At 39.2% G+C, this 23,571-nt stretch overlaps 1 protein-coding gene across 6 annotated transcripts in view; it reads right to left on the bottom strand.

The window, feature by feature from the left end:
• LOC119699896 (muscular LMNA interacting protein) overlaps positions 1-20,210 on the bottom strand; it is a 103,443-nt gene extending 83,233 nt beyond the window's left edge. For 2 of the 6 annotated variants that reach the window (XM_038133946.1, XM_038133947.1), the window contains exon 1: positions 19,854-20,206. In XM_038133946.1, coding sequence (XP_037989874.1) covers positions 19,854-19,916 — 63 coding nt within the window. In that variant the 5' untranslated portion in view covers positions 19,917-20,206. Of the gene's footprint in view, positions 1-19,853 lie in introns of all 6 variants that reach the window. The other 4 variants (XM_038133948.1, XM_038133950.1, XM_038133949.1 and 1 more) reach the window with 4 other exon arrangements.
• Positions 20,211-23,571: the final 3,361 nt, after the last annotated feature.

Here is a 23,571-nt window from a genome sequence, read left to right as displayed (position 1 = left end):
CAGCAGCTCTTTTCCAGCTCTCCTCCAGCCCAACTCCTTGTCTGCAAGTAATGTTCTTTGTCTCCTTAGTTCAGCTGTCCAGATTTTTGCTTTACCTTAGGCAATGTAGAATTTTTCCCTGGAGAATTAAGTTCTCTCTGGACAAAACAGCCTAATAAAAAATAATTTCAAAAAACTAAAGCCAAAGACTTCTGATTTCACTCCAATAAATGCAAGCACAAAGGAAATTCGGTTAATCTGGCACCAGGGGCAATGAGTCAGAGTATCTGGTTCAGTCATACAGGTACAAAGTGGGGTTTACCTGCTCTGGGTACCATGGTCAGTACCTGTGATAAATATCATGGATTTAATTTCTGTCTGTGTCACTACATGTCTATAGATACAAATGTATCACTCAAATAATAACCCTCTCTCTTCCTACAAATGTCCTTCTTTATTTGTAGACAGAGTCTCCTTTGTAAAGTTCTTCTTGTTTAAATGAAAAAAAAACTGTTTTGTCTGCAAAGATTTTATATTGCAAGCCATTTTTCCCTAGAACTGAATTTTTCTGCATTATGATTTTCAAACAGAAATGGAAAGCTAGATGAGAACAATCAGCTGGTTCATCTGTTGCTATAATTTCAGTTAGTTCTTGCAAGAATTTTTGCAGAGTTCCTGCATAATTTTACTGCTTTAATTCATACTCAACAGAGTATTTACACTCTGAAATTAAGCAAAATTCAAGCAATGGAAATGGGGTATTGCCACATATTTCTGCCTTGCACTTTCATGACAAAGGCATAGAAAACTTCTCTGCAGTTCAAGTGAAGCTTTCATTGATTGTTTGAAAGCAGATACACTGACTGCATCCGTGATGATCAGTGAATACACTGTAGTTAAATAATTTCCACTTCCTTCTAACAAATGAATACCGGATGAAAAGCCTTTATTAAGTATATGTAAATCATCCCATTAGCAGGTATTTTTTCTCTGCATTTCTTAATTCTATTTTCCCAAAACACAATAGAGTTGCCAAGGAAAATACAGATAATTACAATTATCCTACAGTCTTATTTTTTTCTGCGGGTGTGATTGCCCTCTCTCAGGACATGTGATGTCCCTTCACAATTTTTTCTTTCCTGACTAGTAACTACTAAATCAGAGACTGTCCTGAATTCACAAATAGCAAGGAGAGTAATCTTCCAGGACTATTCTGTTTGACAATTCAATAAAGGAATCTACAAGCCTTGTGGATCAATCCCGCTGCAGCGGCGATGTCTAAATGGCGACATTCCCTAAGAGGAAGGAGTTGTGGTTATTACAACCTGGAAACTGCTGTACTTAAATTCACATAATTAACAGTACAAATTGAATGCTCTTCTGACCATTTGATCCTTTATTGTTCAAGAGAGAAACACGAGCAGAGTCTTGCCCAATGTACCAGAGAGAATATATAGGGTGTAGTAAAATATTAAAAGAGGTTGTGGGAAAAAATAGCTTCAGAAAACATGAAGAAAAGGCAAGAATGTGTAAGATAATAAATGCCTGACATACTTAACATGCTGAAAATACTCTTCCAGGCTGGAATCCCCTCTACTATCAATCAAAAACAGTGGCTCTTAATATAGCCTAACACTTTCCACAGGAGTAGGAATGTTCAATGGCTGTTTCTTGGGACTGTGCCCAGATTTCAGTCTACATTTTCCCTGCATTTTCACGTTTGTATATCTTGAAATTCATATCTAAAGCTTCGGTGTGCTTGCTGATACCTCTGTTCCACATCAAATACAACTCTGAGCAATGAATTGACAGACAAAAAAAAAAAAAAAAGTAATTGCAATAATATGAAAAGCCAAAGTTTCTGCAAACTTAAAGGGATCTTAAAGGGATGTTTCCTATACAGACAGCTAAGGAAACATAAGTATTTAGCAAATTACATGTGAGCTTGTTCAAGGCTCTGTTAGGGCCAAAGGAGAGAGATTAGACACTTAAGAGTGAAGACAGGCATCTAAACTACATCAGAGAATAATGCCCAAGAAGTCCATACTTCCTTCCCCGGCTGCAACAGGAGCCTGGACAACCTCTTCAGATGTAAATGCAGCTGTCTAAATTCAGGAGAGATTAATCACAGCCTATTGATTAGACCTGTTAGCTAAAGTAAGAATTTCTAAATTACTGATTTTAGGGAATGAAAATCCCTAATTGAGGCAAGGTCAGACTCTGAATTAGTAGGAGAAAAATTACTCTAACCTGGGGCTACCCAATCTCTCATCTTTAATTATTTCTGAAGACTAGCAAGTAAAATATGGAAATCTTCTGTAGGTCTCAAACACTTAGAGCCTGCCTTCCACATCCAAAGTTCATAGCATAGGTCTTGAATAAAATTTAAATGGTACTCTGATACTTTCTTTACAATATCTGCATTGAAATATCATGCTGACACCTGAAATTGTAGTGGGAATGAATGCTGGAATACCAAAAATATCAAGAAATAGGCACAAAGTTATTTTTTGGGTTTTTTGGTTTTTGGTTTGTTTTTTTTTTTTGAAGAAAGCTTAGTGTTAGAATGCCAGAAAGCACAACCAGGAACTAAACATCATTTGCTGTTAGTTACTAAAACTGCATAACCAGGGTAAGTCAAATGCTAGAGGTTCTTGAAGCTTACTTAGGTGGCTCAGTCTAGGGCTGTTTATGTCTTTGAATAAATTTTTCTTTCATTAGAAAATAGTTAAAGTCAAAATACACTTTCCAATGACCTAGTGGAATAAAACTCTATGGATTTGGCATCAGGAGGAGTAAAGACTTGACATCAGAAGGGCAACATCAATCGCCAGGCAGCGTGTTTGTGCCAGTGTTCAGTGTAGCAGCAACAGATTCCTCAGCCATCAGAGAGATCAAATGTCTGGAATTGATTTAAGATGGCAAGCTCTCAATTAAAGGCATACCACCAAGGCACCTGCAAGCTGAGGCTCACTATCTCCCAGGTGCAGAGACCAGTTCTCCACTTCCCTTGGCCGTGGGATCATCTCTTATTCCTCAACACACTGCACACCATGTGCTTGTGATGATAACATTTTCCTGCCACCTTGCTTTATTAAAGGAGCAAAGTGGTTTTTTCACCTTGCCTTGCTTTTTTTGTCTGTTTTCTTTTCCTCCCTTTTGCTAGCTGCCAAACAGACACAAGAGAGCATTAATCAAAATGTTCTGGGTGACCTTTGAAGAGCCACTGTGCTGGGAGCCCTCTCCACAATCTAAATGAAACACATCATCCAAGGAATGGGCTGTCTTGATGTTACAGACAATTTCACCAAAAAAAAATTGTGGGCACACCATGATGTCAGGCATTAAGGAAAAAAACCCTGCTTAAGAGTATTCATTGTATAAAATGTCCTTTGCCATTTCCTTCTGTACTGCAAAAGCACCTTAGCTAGTGCCCAAAGGGTCTGGCTACCACTTACCCAAAGAGTGTCTGAGGTAGGAGAGAAAGTAAAATGCATTTTACCAGCTTACTATATGGTGAATGATTCATAAAGCAGTTTTTTTCCTAGGATAATAGATATTACTTCTTCCACAACGAATGACATCCCCAAAAGCAATATTCATCTGACCAAATGCAGAGGCGTCCAGAACAGAAATCTACATCTAAGCCATGTTGTCTCTACATACAAAAGCGAGGAAGTGGCACTTCTGAGATGCAGTCCATTCTACCTAAAGGTAAAAGTTTAATATGGGTCAGATTAATCATAGTCTCTGATTATATATCTATAACATTAATATCTGTGTCATAATATCGGTAACATCTATATCTATTATATATCTATAACATTACAGACTTCTCAAAGAGGGGACATTATTCCTGTCTAAGCAACATTAGTTGGACCATTCATGCACAAGATTCCCTGTAAATATGAGCTAGTGTGTACCTAGAACAAGATTATGACTACTATAATATTGTATAGAAAAAGAGATCTGTATAAAGCTAAGTTTCTACTACAGTGTCATGGATTCTTGGGATAAGAACAAAATTGCCATGAGGCATCACATGAATTTATCATACAAACAAAAGTGTCAGCTCACATAACACATAATTATTATGAAACTTGCTGCATCAGGAAGTTCCAGATGCCAAAAAGAAAAACAGATCAAAACCCAAGAAAATACATCCACAGTGTACAGATCCACTTACTTACACTAAGCTCAGGGGGAATAGGAAGACACAGGAATATCTATCCTTTTCACTATGCCTTTTTTATCATAACATGAACCTCAAGTAACAGCTGAGGACAGGACTCTGAGCTAGATGGACTGGATCTCCAATTCAGTCATCCATTCCTGTTTTCTGACCTCATATTGCCAACACTGCTCTTACAGCAGTGAGCCAAGCAAGGAATATTATAGTCCTACCTCACTCATACCACTTTTTTCCAGGATTACCAAATGCAGGTTAAGCCTCAGTTTTACACCAGGAAGCACCCAAATCACAAACAAAAAATGCAAGCCATCACCTTACCTGCTTTCACAATATTACTTCAAAACATTTGTGCTTGGTCCAATCCTCCATTCCTGACACAATATTTCAGTGAAGATATTTACTGGTGAGGAGAGTTAATGTTGGAGCCAAACACCTACTTGATATTATCCATTCTGTCATCAATGTGACTCACCAGCAGTGGTCTCATCTTCCATCCTTTTGAGCAAAGCTGAAAAATTGCTAAAAATAGCAGCAGAACTTGACTGCAGAGTGTTTTTCTGGGGAACTGAAATCTTAGCCTGTGACTAGTGCTGCTAATTGAATTTTTACCTCCATCTTTTCAGGAGAGAACACAAACAGTAAGAGACAAGGTTGTTTTTTGTAATGTTTCTTTTTACTACATTGTCTCCTGTCCCCCTTTTTTATGGTATTAAACACCAAACTCTGTCTCAAAACCCTCTTCTGAAACACCTGTTTTCTGAAGAATCTGACACATGGGGATTTCCCAATAATATTCTGGAGCTCAGTAGTGAACTATCATTGCAACACAAAATAAGCTCCGACCTGTTTATGATAAAAAGTATTTTACATATGACATGCTTTCTCCTTCTATCCAAACATCTCATTTTCCTTCTACTTTTAAATTAGCCATCAGACTAACTACTGTATTTCAGCAATCACTGCCGCTATGCATTACCAAATATGAACTCTTATGCCAAGCTGAAGGAGACACATATCACTTTTATTAAATACATCTCCTTGCTGACTGAAAGAATTATGTCAGGGAATAAAAACTGTCATATTATGCTAATTCAATTTCTTCTGAGCACTTTTAAATCCACTCTACAGAAAAAAAAATAAAAATCCAAATAAACACGGGAATAATATCTTTTTTTCAGTAACTACCATTCCCTTCATCCCATTCTGCTTCAAAGAAAAATTAATTGCTCTTATTTTCCAGTACAATCAACGTACATTAGGTATTTCAAAACTGTGTAGAAATAGACATACACACACACACACACACCCTAACAGGAATATTAAAATGCTGCTAAGACCAGGAAATAGTTACAAGTGTTTTCAAGAAAATCATTTAAAAAAAAAATAAAAGTGTGTGTTTGAGTGGTTCCCCCCAAATTTCACCTATGTCTATTGCAGCCAAGCCTGTACAGAGGGCCCATAATAACAGACAGGACCAGGGACTGTATCAGGATGCGAGCCACTGTCTGGATAAACCTGCATTCTGTGGTGGTAAGCTTTAAAAAAAAATCTGTAGTGTTTGGGGCCCTGTTGCTGTTTTTTTTTCAATCAAAGCAAAATGGTATATAATCAAAACTGGCTGCATTTGTAGAAAAGGAGCCACATGAAGCTGAGCACTAGCAATTAACAGTGCTTTTCCTAAAGGGAGACATAGTTAGTGCTTACATTCACCTCAGTATTAGCAGCCAGACACACAGTGCTTACAACAATAATTTTCATGGAATTATCAAATTTTTAAACAGCAAATTCCAGTCCCCATGGACAGTAAATCACAGAAGCAATCCAAAAAAAAATCAGTGGAGGAGCACTGCTAACAAAGTGTGTGCACAGATCCACACGAAGTCATAGCCCTAAGTATTTATCAGAGAGAAACAGGTGCCAACCAGATGCCAAAAAAATAAAAAATATGTCAGAAATTAATAGCAGTCAGTCTGTTGCTCCTGCAAGTGACAGAAGACAACCAAAATGAAAATAAAGGAACCAAAATACGATCTTGTAAGAGCCCACAAACAACAAGGGCAACCACACAATCTAATTTATGTTATCTGATATTACTTCAGGCTTCCTAATGCTGAAAAAATACCAGGTTATCTCTAGACTAACATAAAGAACCAACCATGGGACTGCAGAGCACTGCAAAGCTGTAAAAGGACAATTCTTGTTATAATGTCCAAAGCTCCTGCCAGGCTGGAGCACAGCCTGTGAGCTGCCTCACATGCCTGGAGTGCAGCGAGCAGGAGTGCCACAAATCCTGTAAACACTTCAGAAAATACAGAAGAACAAGAGGTCAACCAAAAATGTGACACATTGCCTAGTGCTGTCGAGTGAGAAGGCAACCATGTCACTGAAAGAATAGCAGCAAAGGAGGATTGTCTGCAATGCTGGAGAGATATTAACCATAGAAATAATAATAGCAAAATAAATCAAGAAAAGAGCTGAAGCATTCTCACTTTAAGATATGATGCAAAGTATCACTCCCAGCTTTCTGAGCAGAAATATATCTTCTAGTTATACAGCCGTTGCAGGACATAAAATCTTCTGTATACCTATCTACATCTATTTCTATACATCAGCAGAAAACAATTGGTTGAGACTGAGTAACAAGTGCAGTCAAGTGCTTTATATAAAGAGCCGGAGGGAAAGGAGGGAAATCTTGTTTACAGTTCAGCAAGGCTCGGATATGGAAATCAATGGCAAAACGTGTTTGTACAGAAGGAAAAGAGGTTTTTTCCCCTAGTATCAACATCAATGCAGGTGGAAAACTGTGCTGACGAAGCCAGCAAGAAAAATGCAACAAGGTTTTCGTCTCCTTACTGAAATCTTTTATCCGGTAATATGTGAAAAAACACAACTAAATTTTTTCATGGAAGAGACTTCTGAGTGTCTATTGGGGAATTAACAGATGTTGGGAGAATCACTTTACCAATACAAAGGGTTGCTATAAACATATTAACAGAGGGAGTTTCTGCTGTCGAGCCATAACTTAGAAGATATTTACAGGTGTTCTCCCAAGTAATCTGTGAATTCTACACAGCTATTCACCAAAAGTGTGAGGAAACTTAATAGTAGGTACAAATGATGGAATTATGACATTGACAAATAAAATACAGCTAGTCACACATCAATTATTAAAAGATAAGTTTGCTGAAAATTCAGCCCAACACATGCCCTATTTTTCATTCTCCATCTCTATTCCCACATTTCTTGAACTTCTTTAATTCACGCATATCTATTTAATTCTCACTCCCACCATCATGCAGTCTTTTTTTACTTCATTTTTCAAAAGTAATTACCTTTTTTCCCTTTTCTTTAATTTCTCCCATTTCAGGAAGAATTACTTTTATTACTTTTTTTCCACCTTCTTTTAATAATTTTTAGGACTCCCTGCCTCTCCGGTCTTATTACCAGCTTTCCTCTCAATTCTTGTCTAATGTGTGTATTACAACCATGTGTATGGTGAGCAGTATTAAAAAGGTTTGTGGTGCATGCCACATTTTGCCACAGCATCAGTGAGTGCAAAGAGCCCCCCAGATTCACCCCACTTCTTACTTCACCAGTACTTTTCCCTGCAGCACTGATTTTACTACATATGCAGCAAAGAGCAAAATGCTTTTGTTAAGTCCCATTGCTTCAGGAAACTATGAAGTGCTGAAGCTCCCCACCAAAACAAATTTAGCAACTCAAAATAGCACTTGTGCTTCTCCCAGGTTCAACTTTTTAACATCTACTGCTCCTCCATTCTGTGTTCATTCCTCTTCCACATCTGTAAACTCACATGTGCCTAAATATGGGAATAAAACATCCTTAGGTACCCACGCTACCACTGCTGCTTATCCAAAGCTGCTACTGCCTTGGCTCAGCTCAACATGCACCTGGATGTTCATCTCACACCCAAAGCCAGACTGGGATTTATTACTCAGGTACCACAGACCACATCTCCTGACAGGCAGCAGCAATGCTCAGGAAAAGCCAAATTACAAAACCCAGCACCAGAGGTGTTTCTGTCAGGGGAGTGTTGCTGCTCAGCTGGAGGAGGACCGGCAGGGATGGCACACCACAACAACAGGCCAAAAATGTGAAATTAAGAGATGATAACATAATCAAACAATTTTGAAAAGTAACTGGTTGGTGCAAATAAACTTCACTGAGATAGAATTCATTGACCTGTGTCTATTTTAAAAGTTAAAAAGCGCCTTTCAATTTCTTTGTGGGTTAATAGTCCCAAACAGCTTGAGCACATGCCATTCCACATAATACCTAGCCAGTCACTTCAGTGGAATTCTAAATAACTGATTTCAGCACACAGCTAATAGACATAAATGTACTGTCTGATTATTTTTCTGTCAGATATGTTCATTCCTCTGAAATGAAAGTAATAGCACAGAAAACATTTTAAACTTATTATATAATTATGGTTTAAAAACGTCATTAAAACTGCTTTAAAACACGCCTCATTTTCCAGCACAAAAATATTTTAAATTATGGAAATAACTTTCTGTTCATGAAATCTACAAATTTTTAATTACACACATTTAATTAGAGAACTATTTGTTGAATTCAAGAATATAACAGTTTGGGATGTTTATTCATGCGTCAGATGGGAAAAAAATAAGTCGGTCATAGTCTTCTGAAGATTGCTTCAAGATCACTTGAATTCATGCCTTTTCTACATGTTCAATAGCAGCTTAAAGCAAACAACTTGAAAAACATTTACAAAGAACTCATATGAAGAATTTAGCATACAATAGCATGTGCAGTGTGCTCTGCAGATAAGTAGTCATTTGGAACTCCTAACCTTGAGCTAAAAGGCCCTTATGTAGGTGATTCATGGGTGAAATTGCAACATACATCATAGAAAATCATGATATTAAGAATGCTAATGATTATGCAAATATTATTAATACTTATGCAATGATTTCAAGTCTCCACTGGTTTCCAAAACAATCATTTGGAATTCAAATATTATCTGATTCCTTTTATGCTCACTAAGCTGGAGTACTAAAATCCCTCTCACAATTTCCTCTACTTGCCAGATTATAAAACAAAAATATATATTTGGCTAGGACACTTCCCAGAATGGCCTGATTTTCTCAGAAGCAGGCATAGTCACACTCTGAACAAGTTCTGATCTCTTCTTCTGACAGAAAAAGCTGGTGCACTGAACTCAGAAACATCCAATAATGCTAAAAATATCTTTGCATTCTGCTTCAAAAGTGATTTTTTGATATTTATGTTTTATACAAAAGCCATTATTTTGAATATAATTCTCTTATTGGAACAAATTGTTTTTGTTTAAGAAATCTAAAAGAAGGCAACTATCTCCTGCATTAACAAAGGAACATCTAAACCTGTAACATCTTGCATGAGAAACATTAACAAAAACAGAACAAAAGAACATTAATTATAAAACTCTAATATACCATTTCATACACAAGTAATGCTTTACAGGAAATCCACAATACACGGTAAATATAACAGCATATAAGTACTTCTGCTCCTAATAGAGTTTCCTATCAAGAAACCCCAATAAAGAAATTCCTTCAGAATACTGGGGTCAACATTTCAAATAAGATTTGAATTTTGAGGAATATGTAATACCATAGAAATTGCTACACCAGAGGATATTCTGAAAATCAGCATGTGTCAAAGCATATCCTATTTTTGCAAAGCCCAATCTCACACCCCTCCCAAGACATACACTTCCCAGAGCATCATGAAAATTATTTCCATACTTTTACATGACACTCATATCTGCAGTACTTGAACACTTCGTAGAGGCAGTGCTCCTAGAAGTCATGCAGTCTGACCATTTAGTCTTCTTAAAAATTACTAATATCTACAACTTTAGCTGATTTTAAGAAACTGGTTTAACTTGTCTCTAGTAATTTGGAGAGTGTTACCAACACACTTGCTGCCAGGAAGTAATTTCTGAGCGCACTTTGCAGTATGCAGAATCATTTTCTGGACACATCCCTTTGATTGTGATTATGTGAAAGGGTGAAAATCACAATTTTCCCTTTCTTTGGACATCTCAACCATTTCATTTAGATTTTCTGCATATGTCAAGAAGCACATTCTGAAAAAACGCAAAAAATATTCAATTGGAAACAAAAGGATGAAATATTAGGTTTTATTTTACTTACAATACCATTGTGGGTAACTATTCTGTTTCAGATCCCATTGTATCCTGATGCAAATGGTCATGGTGATTCCTAAGCAAAATCACCATTGGAGACCAAAGAAATAGCCTGTAATCCTGTTATTGACACTTTTATCATAACACTTATGAATAAAACAAAGCAAATAAAACAAAGTGAAAATTAAATTTGCTCTGATAATCCCATTTCCCAAACTTTAAAGTGCACTGGAGCCTCTGAAAACCCCAGGCAATCCATCACACGATGCAGCACTGTGTCACCACAAGTCATTGGCAAGGTTGGAGGCACACAGCCCTGACTTCTAAGACTTAGAAACTGGGAAGGAGCTGAAAGTCACTACAGAAATCATTTATCATAATAATCCTTCAGCACATATTTCTCAGAAAAAGACACTGTAAACTAGAATATATTGTTATTAAGAATAAAATGAAATTTTAAAAAGAAAATATTTCTTGTTAGATTGAGCTACTTCTCTCCCGAGGAAAAAAAAGAAAACAACATTTTCTTTGGATTTTTCTTAATATGTAAATATCAGTGTCAATTCACCTAAAAGATTGTTAACAAGATTGCTATAAGGAAAGATGATGCATTTTTAACTGAGATCTGTTTCATTACATTAGTGAAAACATGATATATTAAAGAAAAGCAGAGAGAAAGACAAATCATGTCCTTTCCTCTGCTGGAATTTCAAATAAAGATACTTTGCATTTTGCTTTTGTTGTCTCAGACTGAAAGAACTGAGTTTTAGCTCAGGAGCTTTGCTAAGAATTACTCTTTGTCTGATATCACTTAACTCAGTTGATATTTCAGGTTTGATCTGGATGTATTTCAAAGTGCATTTACTAAAAAAGTATATTAAGCCATTTAATTCTTGCTTGAGCCTGAAAAATCTAATGATGTTTTTCAAACATTCTTTTTATATAAAATCATCACCAACAGGTGTATTTTCATGAAGGAGTAAAAGGGTGATAAATGTACTGTCAGTAACATTTTATGAGATGCATGGAGTTTCTATAAAAACAATTTAAAATCTATTCAACAGGGGAAAAATTTTGATGGCTCTTTCCTGAATCTTCAGTTTTAAATGTTTAAAGCAAATCCTGGTGGTTCATTTCACATCATTTAAAAACATAACATTTATAAAAAAAAAACTACAATAACTTTCCCATGTTTGGTTTCTAAATGTTCTTCAAGAACAAGAAACATTATATAGCAAAGAGAGAATGGCAATGATTCACTTTTTGTCTCATAGAGAAAAATGTTAAATTGCTTTGGGGATTTCTGTCAGTTCTGGGGTATGAATACATTCATTTGTGTACAATTCAAGATAAGAAAAGCTTCAACCAGTTACTTTCTACTTTTGAGAACCCTCAACACATTAAAAGTGGTTGAGCAAAATTATTTTTTCACTGACGTTCAGCAAATTTGCTTTTGTTCCTTTACCTCGAGAATGGATCTTTGTTACCAGGAAGGTAGTAAAATAGTAAAATTTCCATCAGAAATTATTTTGCAGTATGCACTACAGGTGACCATCAGTTCTTTCAAAAAAGGTAACAGTTAATTCTCAAAAATGAAGTATTAAATGCAGAAAGGTTTCCTGCATGACCTTCATGTTCAATCAAAAGTTGAAGCTATGCTCCCTTGATACAGAGAACTTAGGGGTCAGGGTAGGGCTTCCCTCTAAAGGAGAAGCAACAGGAAGGAAAAGTTTTGGATGGTCCTAGAAACTAAGGACCGCCAGGCATTGCTCCATTTTCCATCCTGTTAGGAAGTGGCAGGTACTCACCAGTGCCTCATCATTGGTCTGCGGCACAAACTCATTCCACACACAGTTTGTGTTTCTTCAGCCTGCCTTTGCTAACCTCAGTGCAGCAGACTATGTGCTTAAAAAGTGAAATACAGGCTACCCTACTGCAGCTTCTCCTCATCCAGTGGAATCTTCTTCTCAAGGAGAGATGAAAATAAGCAACCATCACTTCAGGGAGGCTTGATGCTACACCTAACGCGACTGGAGAAGCAGGCCACGCTGAGGTAGGGCAGCACTTCTCTGGGATAAACATCCTTGTTCTGGTTTCTGGAGATAAGCAAACACAGCACAGCACAAGTGCTGGAATGAGGTCTAGAAGCAGGAATGGGCTGCCAACAAAAGGCCAACCCAGCAGAGGGGGATCAAGACCACCAAAGAACCCCAATATCCTCCAACCTGTTTCCAGAAGGATCTAGAAGAATGAACTGCATAGGACAACTAATTTGCACAGAAAGTGAGACACGTAGCTCCAGAACAGACAAAAATTATCAATAAAAATGTACCCCCACAAAACTTAGGCACACATATGATCCAGGACCCTGGACACCCCATCAGCAGGATTGATGCTGGAGCCAGGACTAGTAATATTTATTCTTTCTCCCTCTCTTTACTCTTTCCCTCCTCTTTCACCCTAGTCCTTACTCAAAGTCCACTGCGGTGTGTTTATATCATAAGGGACTAACACTCCAGTTGTCCTGCCATTGTATAATTTACAAATAAAACTTTGCCAATTTTTGTAGACCCTCTGACTTTTGTTGTCCCTTTTTGACCACAGTCATCTGTGAATCTTGGGGGGTGCCCCCTCCCCTTAAGGAGGAATGTGGGACACTACATGCATGTTGTCCTCCAAGCCCAGCTTCATTAACATCCACCTTCTTTATCCCTTTCACTAACCACTCCTCTCTTTTTATTCTGTACATCGTCAAGTAGGTTGTCCTGGTTTCAGCTGGGATACAGGTCTCAGTAACACACTGATGTTTCAGTTTTTCCTAACTAGTGCTTACTCTAAATCAAGGACTTTTCAGTTTCCCTTGCTTTGCCAGGGAGCAGGTACACAAGAGCTGGGAGTGAGCACAGTCACGAGAGCTGAGCTGAACCAGCCAAAGCTATGAGCCATATCATGGAACACCATGCCCAGTATATGAACTGGGAGGAGCTGGTCAGGAGGAGCTGGTCGCTGTTCAGGTACAGGCTGGGCACTGGTCAGCAGGCGATGAGCAATCGCATTGTGCAACACGTGTCTTTGTTAGCTTTCATTCCTCTCTATTTCTCTGTTTCATTATTGTCATAATAATTACCACTATTGTTTGATTTTGTTTCAATTACTAAACTTGTTAAAAAGATAAACTTATTAAACAGATAAAAACTGGTTTTATCTCAACCCACAAGTTTGACATATTTTTTATTCTCCTCCACAACGTGGGGTGGAAAAGGGGATGGAGGGTGCAACTGTGCGGTACTTAATTGCTGTCTGGGGTTAAACCACAAAAATCCCTATGTTCAGGAATTCATACAAAAGCAAAAGATTTAATGCTGCCACTCTGTTACTGAGTGCTTTCAGAATTCAAAGAACAGTGGATTGAAAACATTAGGCTTAAAATGTTGGAATGAGGATGCCTTAATGACAAGTACAGTCTCATTGTGTATCCATACTAAATGTGTTAGGAGACTTGCAGATGGGAAAAGCTAAAAGCATGTTTCATGACAAATGCTGTAGTATAGTTCAAAATTAAATTAAAGAAATGTTTGGAAGGGACCTCCAAAAATCATCCACTCCAGCACTCCAGCATATGAATTCAACTTCAGACTACTGCCAAAGCAAGGCCATGATTTCATATGGTTAAGTCCTGAAAACTTCCCAGAGTGGATAGTCCACAAATTCCCTGGTTGTTCCAGTGCTGCACTATACTTCTAATGAAGGAGCTTTTCCTAGAATTCATTCTGAATTTCAGTGTGAGCAGCATCAGTGAATATCTTCACAAGTATCACCCATAACTCAGACATCCTGAGGAATATCTTTGGAAAAAATTGGTTTTTTTCTAAATAACAGTCTCCATAGCCAAACTTATTTCTGGAAATGGTCTCTCACTTGTTATAACTCTCAGGTTATACCTGAGTATCACTCAGGGAAGTCTCAAACCAATACCACAGAAAAAAATTCCATTTAATTGATTTCTAGAGAGTTTCATGCCTAGAACTGTTTCCTAGATCCGATTTAATTAATCAACATGGGCTGTCTCTCCATACTAACACTCTTTTTTTTGATGCCTCACCCAAAATTCAATCACTTGAATTGCCCTGTGTGACTTTGTGGCAGCAATTGATGCAACTGTCACAGGGGCATAGGGTTCTTATCTTTCCTCACCCCAAAACATTAAAATAGGCAATTGCTACGTGTTCATGAAAAGCCTCTTTTACCACAACATTCAAGGCCCTACAGGAATCTGCTGCACTCCTCTTCTGAACCCCTGTGTGATATTGTATGGTATTGTTTCACATAACCTCCAACCAAAAATGCACTGATGACACCTCTCCAAGATAGCTCTTTTCCCACTGATACAACCAAAGCCTACCTCCAATGTCCCAGCAGTGCCTCTGTAAGACTGGCATCCGCCTAAGGAAAAGGCAGCTCTTTCATAATTGCATTTATGTTCCGTGACAGGATTAGGAAGAAGGGCAGACCAAGAGGCAGTGCTTCCCTCTTTCTTTTGTCCTCTTTAATGTCACATCAACAGTGCTAAAAATATGCTGCTACGTGCAGGCTCCAATTTATTCCATCCTCCTCCTCCTTCTGGGCGATAGCTTGTTGAAGTAATCCATGCCTCCACACAGGCAGGAATGCAACTCTAGGTATGCAAGAGGAAATGCTGATCTTCTGGCTGGGGCTCTGCCTTGGTCACTTTCCTACACCTGGACACCAAGATGCAATTGCCACCATGTTATGATCTTATTGCTGTAGCAACTACAAAGCCTCAGTCTTGACCTACAAAGCTCTGGGTTATTTGAAAGTTACTCTTCTGAAGCGACCCTTTTTGCCAAAGCTGCTGTAATTTGGGACAAAGTAGCACAAAATGCCTTAAGTGCGTCAACTTACCCACCAGAATTCAGCTACACAACAAAATCTCCCAGAGGAGGTCACACACACCTTCCACAGCAAGAACTAAAACCTTCCTCTTAGATAAACAGGAATAACTTAAATATGTACTCATATAAATCCTTATCTGACCCTATACTTTTGTGTTTATTTAATTTTAAGTCATGAAATGAGCATGATACTCAAACTTCAGCACCAAATTATCAACCTATTCTTTCTTCTTCAGCCACGGAGATTTCTGCTGTGCCAAAGAAGATCCCATTGTCCAGGCGTTTGACCCCCTGTATCTGCACAAACACTTGCTCTTCCCTCGGCTCCTCTTCCCTCCTTGTGGCGGCCCATGGAGGCCGTAGCACACTTCTCTGGCCACAGCAGCACCTGCCTGGCGCACGCCCAGAGGGAGCGTGTCCGAGCCCTGGCCATGGGGTCCTGCTCCTGGCAAAGAAGCGACACCGGCAGCCCAGGGGAATGCTGCCATCTGTGACACCAGCGGCCCAGGAGGAGTGCTGCCATGCCTGACACCAGTGGCCCAGGAGGAGTGCTGCCATCTCTGACACCAGCCCTCACGGCACAAGAGCGAGGGTGATCTGGCAGAAGGGTTTCCATGGAGGCACGGCTGTACCCAGCGCTTCCTGCCCTGCCCAGTCCCACCAGCCTCCACCCAGCTCTCTTATCGGCTGCTTTTCAAACAACCCTTCCCATCTCATACTCGCTTCTCACCTGGTTTACACGTTGTTAAATCAACAACAAAACCTGCAAGCAGGACCTGCCATCAAATCATCAGTCACCATCCTCATTCTGTCTGGGCTCCCTTAGGTGGCAAACTTCAGGAAACAGGCTGCTTTCTTCAAAGAATCTCTACTTCCCACACTCGCCATGGAGAAGGCCTGATATTGACAGGACTTCCAATGTTGCTAGCAGAGTACAAAGATTAACCATTGTTTCACTTGGGCAGGCTTGATCCAAACTGCCTTGCTCTGCAAAGCTATATCCACATACTGTTTGTGAAAAGCAAATGCTAATTCTCTGAATGAAGTCCTGCAACTCTGTCATTCAAAACCTAACCTTTTAAGGAGTGCAAGGCATCCTTTCTAATTCATAAATCCATTTGGTTGATCTATTTTTCACTATAGAACTGTTCTTCATTGCTAGTCCATGAAAGAAGAAAATAAAGAAAAACCCTTATAACAAAAACTAAAGTACAAAGATTAAACGTTCCCCATTAAACATACCAATGTAAACATTATTTTAAATGCAATGGTGCTGTTTTTCATGGGGAGAGATCAAATAGGAAAGATACAAGTGCGAAATATAATTAAAATAAATTCAAATAAGGCAATATGTATTAAGGGATGAGGACTTCAGAATCAAAACAGACTATTTTGAGGTGAGCCATTGTTTCAGTAGGGAAACCTTGGAATTACTGGGTCCTTCTGAGCTTTCAAAGCTCTGAAAAGGGCAAGTATGTCCATCTACTCAGTCCAATCTATTTTATAGTGAGTCATTCTATTTTCCCTTCACAAAATGGACCTTCCATTATCTTCCATTCTCACAGTCAGCTCCACACAAAGACTCTCTTCAGGATCCTGGTTGCTGAGTATTCCTCCAGGAAGCAAGGATAAGAATTCTTATTACGTGAAATAGCCTGAAGTGGTAGAGAATTTTATAGTATTTATCTCATGCACAGTAAGCAGTGAATGTAAAGGTACAATACTATTTCATAAAACTGTCTGTGATGTTGTCTTCTATGTTAGACTCTGAGCATGAACTGGTCTCTGTTTGATTGACATGATACAGTCAGAGTACTTTCAGGATGGCATAGACTTCGTTCTTTTGAAAATAGCTAGAAAATACTTTTAACAAGGCATACAAATCCAAGATTGGTCTTACACACACCAATACAGGTCATAGAACACACACATATGGCTCATAGAACTACAACACTACAGAAATAACATGTGGTGGGATAGCTCACATGGCTATAGTGCTGCAAGGGACACAGACTCTTCATAAAGGCAGGGAAAAGAAGGCAATCTCTGTGTGAAGCAGCAGCTAAAATCTGGAGAACGTTTTTACAGGTTGAACAACAGGGCTGGGTGAGTGTGCTTGTGGGTCAGGATCAGAGGAGAGTTCAGTGGGGGTGACATCACAGTGGGACTGGGCTGCAGACAGCATGGAAGGGGTGAGGAAGTGGAGCGTGCTCCTCTCAAGAATTTCTTTAAACAACTCAAGGAAGTATCTGGACTGAACACCCTGTTTGTTTGGGTTTTTTCACATGAGACTTAAGCTTTTGTGGCACCTGCAGAGAACAAAATGGCATGGCACAAGCAAGGCAGACAATTTGTGTGGGCCGTCAAGAACTGCTTCTTGACGTGGTCACAGGATGGGCCAAGCAGTGCCATACACAGCTGGATCTGTTATTCATAAACAAGGAAGAAGTGGCTGTGGATGTGTACACTCGGTGGCAGGCTTGGCTGTAGTGACTGTGAAATAGTGAGGCCCAAGACCTTGTGGGGAACAGAGGAAGACAAGTACCAAAACACATACCCTGGGCTTTAGGAAAACTGACTTCAGCCTATCCAGGAGCTGGTAAGTGGGATACTGTAGAAGGCAGCTTGGAAACACAGGGAATTTGGGAAAGCTATCATGTCCTTGAAAACAACCTCTTACACATGCAAGGCTGTTCATGATTCAGGAATACAAGCAGACTTATCAGGACACCAGTGTGGCTAAACGGCGAGTCTGCAACTGAGGTGAAGTGCAAAAAGGCAGCACCGGAGGTGGAAGCAGAATATGAAACAGTGTATGTATTTGCTCTACTGAAGTTAAATATGTGAACAGACATCCACAACAGCATGTACAAATAGTATTTGTACCACTGATGGACACTGCTCCCGTGCAGTCAGTTGACCTGATCAGTATGTAAGTAAGAGTAAAGGGCAGAATCAATAAAAATCCAGGAGATACGAAACTAGGGAAAAAATGTGGAGGCAAAGGGAAATCAATCTAGCAAACAGAAGGAAAGGCATTAAGACTAAACAGGTAGAGACAGTTGAGGTGGGATGTAGAGGAAATTTGGGCTCAGCTGGAAGGGGACAGAGAAGGGGCTGGGAGGACAGAGCGGAGGCATTCCTCCACTGTCAGCTGAGTGCTGTGAAACCCCCTGAGCCAAGGCATCTTGATCCCCTCGCTGAGCACCCACAGAAACGTGACCGGCCACTGCTAAGGGACACTCTCAGCTCAACGTGTTGGGAGGATTTAGTTTTGAAACTACTGAGCAGTGTGGGACCTGACATGGATGTTAGCATGGCTCCCACCAGTGGGGTCCCTGTTTGCTCCAATTTGCTCTTCTTAAAATTAGTAAATGATGCACACAAAGAAGGTCAACAACAGATCATTAGTGTTCCAAATGAAGCACTCTGCATTCTGGAAAAGCCTTACTTAAGGTTGGCTGCTCAATTCTTTGTGCATGAGGATATGGTCTGCAATTAGATAACCACACAGGCTGATTAAATTGCTATGTATTTTCTCTTTGCATGAGCTAGAACAAAATGTCAAAGGTTTCCCTCGAAACCTTCCTTAAAGATCAAGTGGTTTTTATACTTGTTTTTAATTTTGATGTTTTCCTTATATTTTATATATCAACCACAAATTGAAAATTAGGTCACTGTCTAAAGAATTAATTCATTAATTAATGAGAAAATGAACAATTAAAACAATAAATAATATTCCCATTAGAACTTTAGAAATAAAGTTTTAGCAATTACTCTTTAGATAAATACTGGTTTTTTAAAGAAAAGGTACTATAAGACCAGATCATTACTTTCAGTTTCAGTGCTTTCCTTATTTCCTGCCCAATACACCTTGTCTTGGTATTGGAAACTGTTAACTGACACACAAGCTTGCCGAAACTAATTTAATTGAGGCTGGTAGAGGCCAACATTGTGATTAAACAGGAGTAAAAGTTGACCCACTACAAAACTAAATCAATGTAATACCACCATTTAAGTGCTAAAAAATTCAGTGCTAATTTGTTTCTTAGCGAGAGTGATGACCACTTTTTTTCACAGCTTTGCAAAGCCAAGAATGAACCGCCCTTTTTGTGATATCAAGAAAAAGCCTCATTAATGCAAGGCAAATTACAAATTGTATTGCAAGCCTCAGGTAATTAGAAATAAGCTGTGCTTTGACTGTTTTCACTTTCTCTTAATAATTTGTTTTGGTCATACCTTTTTTCAGTAAGTTTCAGATTTATTCCAGACACAAACAATTTCTTCTTCCACATTATGGAGCAAGAAAACCACTGACATTAGCTACCAGTTTGGGTTATGATAACAAATTTTAACCAGATTTCAGCTTTGCCATTTCACATGCACACAAAATGAATTCACAAATTTCCATAATTTCCACAGAAATGCGCTGTTGTAATGAATTTAATATACATTAATGAAGTTTTAATCTTCAAGGTCAGTGGTTAAAGGAAGTCAGGAAATACTCCTATAAAATACAATGGATTATTTATTTTCCTGCTTATAATTAAATTTTAAAAAATTTAAAATATCAACATTTCTCAATATATCTTACCATTTGCTTTTCCTCTAAAGCTTCTCTTCCTGAGGCTTTGCTTTCATGCTTTCCTAACTCCATTTCCCAGAGGAATAAAAATCACCCAATATCCTCAGCAGAAGTGATTCAACCCGACTACATGTTAGATATCCCTGTACTTTTGGAGTCAGGACAGAAAAGTATCAGGAGCACTGTGGTGATTTCTGGCCAGCGTGTGTTTCCATTTATAGCCATCGAAAATCCACAAATAGAAGTGTGGAGAGAGGGCAGACAGCTGCCTCTGATAACAATAAACATTGGTTTGGGATCACAGCAGATTGTTCAGGATGGATTTTGGTTACCAGCCCCATTCACTCTCTCCATTTCCCCCTCTATCCCAAAAGGTTATACCAAAAAAGTCCATGAAAATTAATAGCTATGTCTCAGTAGCACTAACTTGAGTTCACAGAGATTTTTAAGCAAGCAAAATAATGAATATAATTCACTGGCACCACATGTGCTATGCCAAGACAAAAGCATACAGAAAAGCACTTTAAAAGAGTGTTTCACCACAACTATTGATCTTTCCCTGTTGAGTGTTTGGGACTGAGCTATCCCCACATTCCCTCAAGCAGAGAGTACTCTCCTATCCTAATTCCAGAATGACACTTTTGAAATGCAGGAGGAATTGCTAAACTTCCAGCAGGCGCTGTGAAGAAATGACCAGTGAACAACTAACACGGAGCCAACAGCCTTATGAGGGTGGTAGTGGAGCTTGTTAGTTGACTGTTGAAGAATAACCAGGCTCTGGTTCACAGTGACAAAGTCAGGAGGCCAATATTAGAAACTGCGGGGCTGGAGGAACCTCTCAGCAACTCTGCTGAGGATGCCAAGTTTTACAACACACCCTTCTGTTGCCACATCAACTGGCCTCATGTTGTCTGAGGTGTGATTCACACACAAGGCTGGCTCTGCACGTACCAGCAAGGAAAGGGGAAGCATGAAGACACAGAGTAACACAGAAAATGTTTCCTACTGTTAAAGAGTGTGCTCTCTGGCAATCTGTGGTTCATTAGACATGCTCTAAAGCTGGCTGTTTAAGCATCTCACTAAATCCCCACTAAACACACATCCTTTCCACCTCTTCCTGTCAACACATTGGTAAAAAAAAGACTCTCATAAAATAGATAAATAAGCAGATAAGATAAATGAATAAATGAATATTGAACCATTTTTCATCTATAATTTTTCAAGAGCCCTAACTAGGCACACTTCTTTCTGCATGTTTCTTTAGAGGTGCCATATTCATGTGATCTTTAGAGCCTTGAATGGGAAGAAAAGGTAGCCAGTCATCTCCCACCAGTCTTTATACCTTATATATGAAAAGCTGATAAAACCTTAGACTGCTCCTGTTCTGAAACATTCTTCAGAACAAACAAAAAAAGTTACTTCAGTGACAATTGTTTTCTTTAGCCTTTATTTTACCTGTGTTTTTAGAAGTGTAAGACAGCCATCAGAAGAGTAAATATGGCAAGGCAAATGCAAAGAACCAGTCAAATCTGCAAGAGCTGCTGCAGCAGAGGGAATAAATATGAGCTTGATGTCATGAAGTAAAAATACACCCCAGTGTGTCTCCTGGAAATGCTGGGACAAAAGGAGCAAGAGTAAGTGACATAATACCCAGAGGAAAGCTGCAGTTCTCCACTCTTCAGTGGGAAGGCAAACAGTAATAAGACGTTCATTTCTCCATAACCTTTTTTGTGAGGCTAAGACTTATCCCTGTGGCAAGGGACTTCATAATGGCTTTGCACCACTTAAAGACCTCAAAGGAGGTCTTCAGTGGGCTCCAAACAGCAGCTTGCACTACACTGTTGCTTACATTACTGACCATTCCTGAAGTGCAGGTGAAGAACCTGAAGCCTCTCCAGTCCCATTAATCTGTCCATTTGCAATGTTTTAACTGACACACAAGGACAGGAGCACCTCAGGTGGGCACATTCAGCTGCGTGGCTCAGTGCCCTCCCAGCCCTGTCCCTCTGGTAGCTGGGAGACCCTGGATGTCAGCAGGCTTCCAAAAGGGGAGTCACTTCCTCCTTGGGCCGGGGAACAGATATCCATGCTGTTAAGAGAGCAGGCTCTCAGTGATGAGACCAGCAATGCAGAACAGTATACAAGCAAGCAATGGCAGATTTTTATCTGATGTTTATGTTGCATGTAACTTAGCACTCACCCTAACTACCCTAGAACTTAATATTTAAATATGTTTGTAGTCTTTATTTGCAGGGTCTAATACTGTTTTCATGTGTCAGCTCACCCCTTGATATCAAAAACAATCACTACAGAAAGACACAAGGAATTGCTTATGGCATGAACTGTACTCAATAATTTTAACATAAGATAGTGATGACAGTATGTCATTTCTCAAGTGGGTTTCCCATTAACATTCTTGTAACAGCATCTAAAGCATTCACTTGAGAATCTTCACTTCTCATAAATGGAAATTTATATTCTGGATGCATCATGCTGCTGCCTGTGCAACTGCAAGGCATTTGGAGCAAACTGCATTGGAGATGGGAACATGAAAAAAGGCTATGAATTCAAGAGAATGGTGCACCAAACTTCATGCCATCACACTAAAATCAAGGAGCCCAGGAAACACTGGATGCAGAGCTGTAGCTGCATCCAGAAACACTGATGCAGATTCTGTAGCCTGAATTCTATCATATAAGGACCCTGGAGACAGAATAGAAAAACTGACATCACCTTATTATCTACCACATCTTGCTCAGCATAGCATTTTATCACCAAACCTGAGGAAAGACCATGGTTTTATACAATCATGAGAGTACATTTCATATTCCTACAGAGAAATAATGGTTATTCTACTCCAAGAATTTTCTGAGACACTGTTAGTAACTGTATATTTCCTGTTTTATGTCACAAGGGGAAACAGAGCAAACAGGTGCTAAGTAAAAAGCATGTTCTAGACATTGCCTAAATTACTGTGCTATTTCCAATTGCTTCTTTTTATTACAGTTACTCATCTCTTGACACCTGTTTCTCTTCTCAGAGGAGGAGAAGAGAAAAAAGAGGCCAAGAGAAGAAGCTGATGGAGAGGGCTGTGGGCTTTCTTGTAAGATGCAAGTGCTGAATACCCCAAATAACACTATTGTGTAAATAAGGCACTTAAACAGATGTGTTTTCTGTGCTCATTTGATCTGCTGTTCCTGGAGAAGGAAGCAAGTGAATGTTTGTGATGCAATCATGAAGTTTGTGTGTCACTCTCAGCTGTGTTTTTACTCTTGTGGTTCCTGCAATTCTTTAAATGTGCACATTTTCATTTTCAGCCCGGCTCAGCAGTAGCCCAGGGCTGCCAGCCAGTGGCTGTACCACACGTCACACATCTGCACTTCTGCTCTCCTAAGCCTGTAGCTTTTATTTGCTCAGCATCAGACACATCATAAGAATTCAACAGAAGTATTAATTCCACCCCGATGTGATCAATGAGACCATACTCTGTTGAAAACCATCTACTTAAGTTACATTAACCAGTTAAAAACCCTAAGACTAATACAGAAATTACTCTCACAGTGATTTTTAAAGCTCTAATGTGGAGAGCGTTTCTGTCCCACACTTCAATCAAAGAGTTGAAAAGAACAACAAGCACCAAACTCAGCAGAGTGCCTCTGTAGCTGCCAGTCCAGCAGACAGCAGAAGCTGAGCTTCCCAGGTTATTTCTGGTGCTCACCCTTCTCTC

The sequence above is a fragment of the Motacilla alba genome, chromosome 3 (genome assembly GCF_015832195.1).
Source record: "Motacilla alba alba isolate MOTALB_02 chromosome 3, Motacilla_alba_V1.0_pri, whole genome shotgun sequence".
In the NCBI taxonomy this organism is placed as follows: Eukaryota; Metazoa; Chordata; class Aves; order Passeriformes; family Motacillidae; genus Motacilla; species Motacilla alba.
This window is presented reverse-complemented; position numbering and strand designations above follow the sequence as displayed.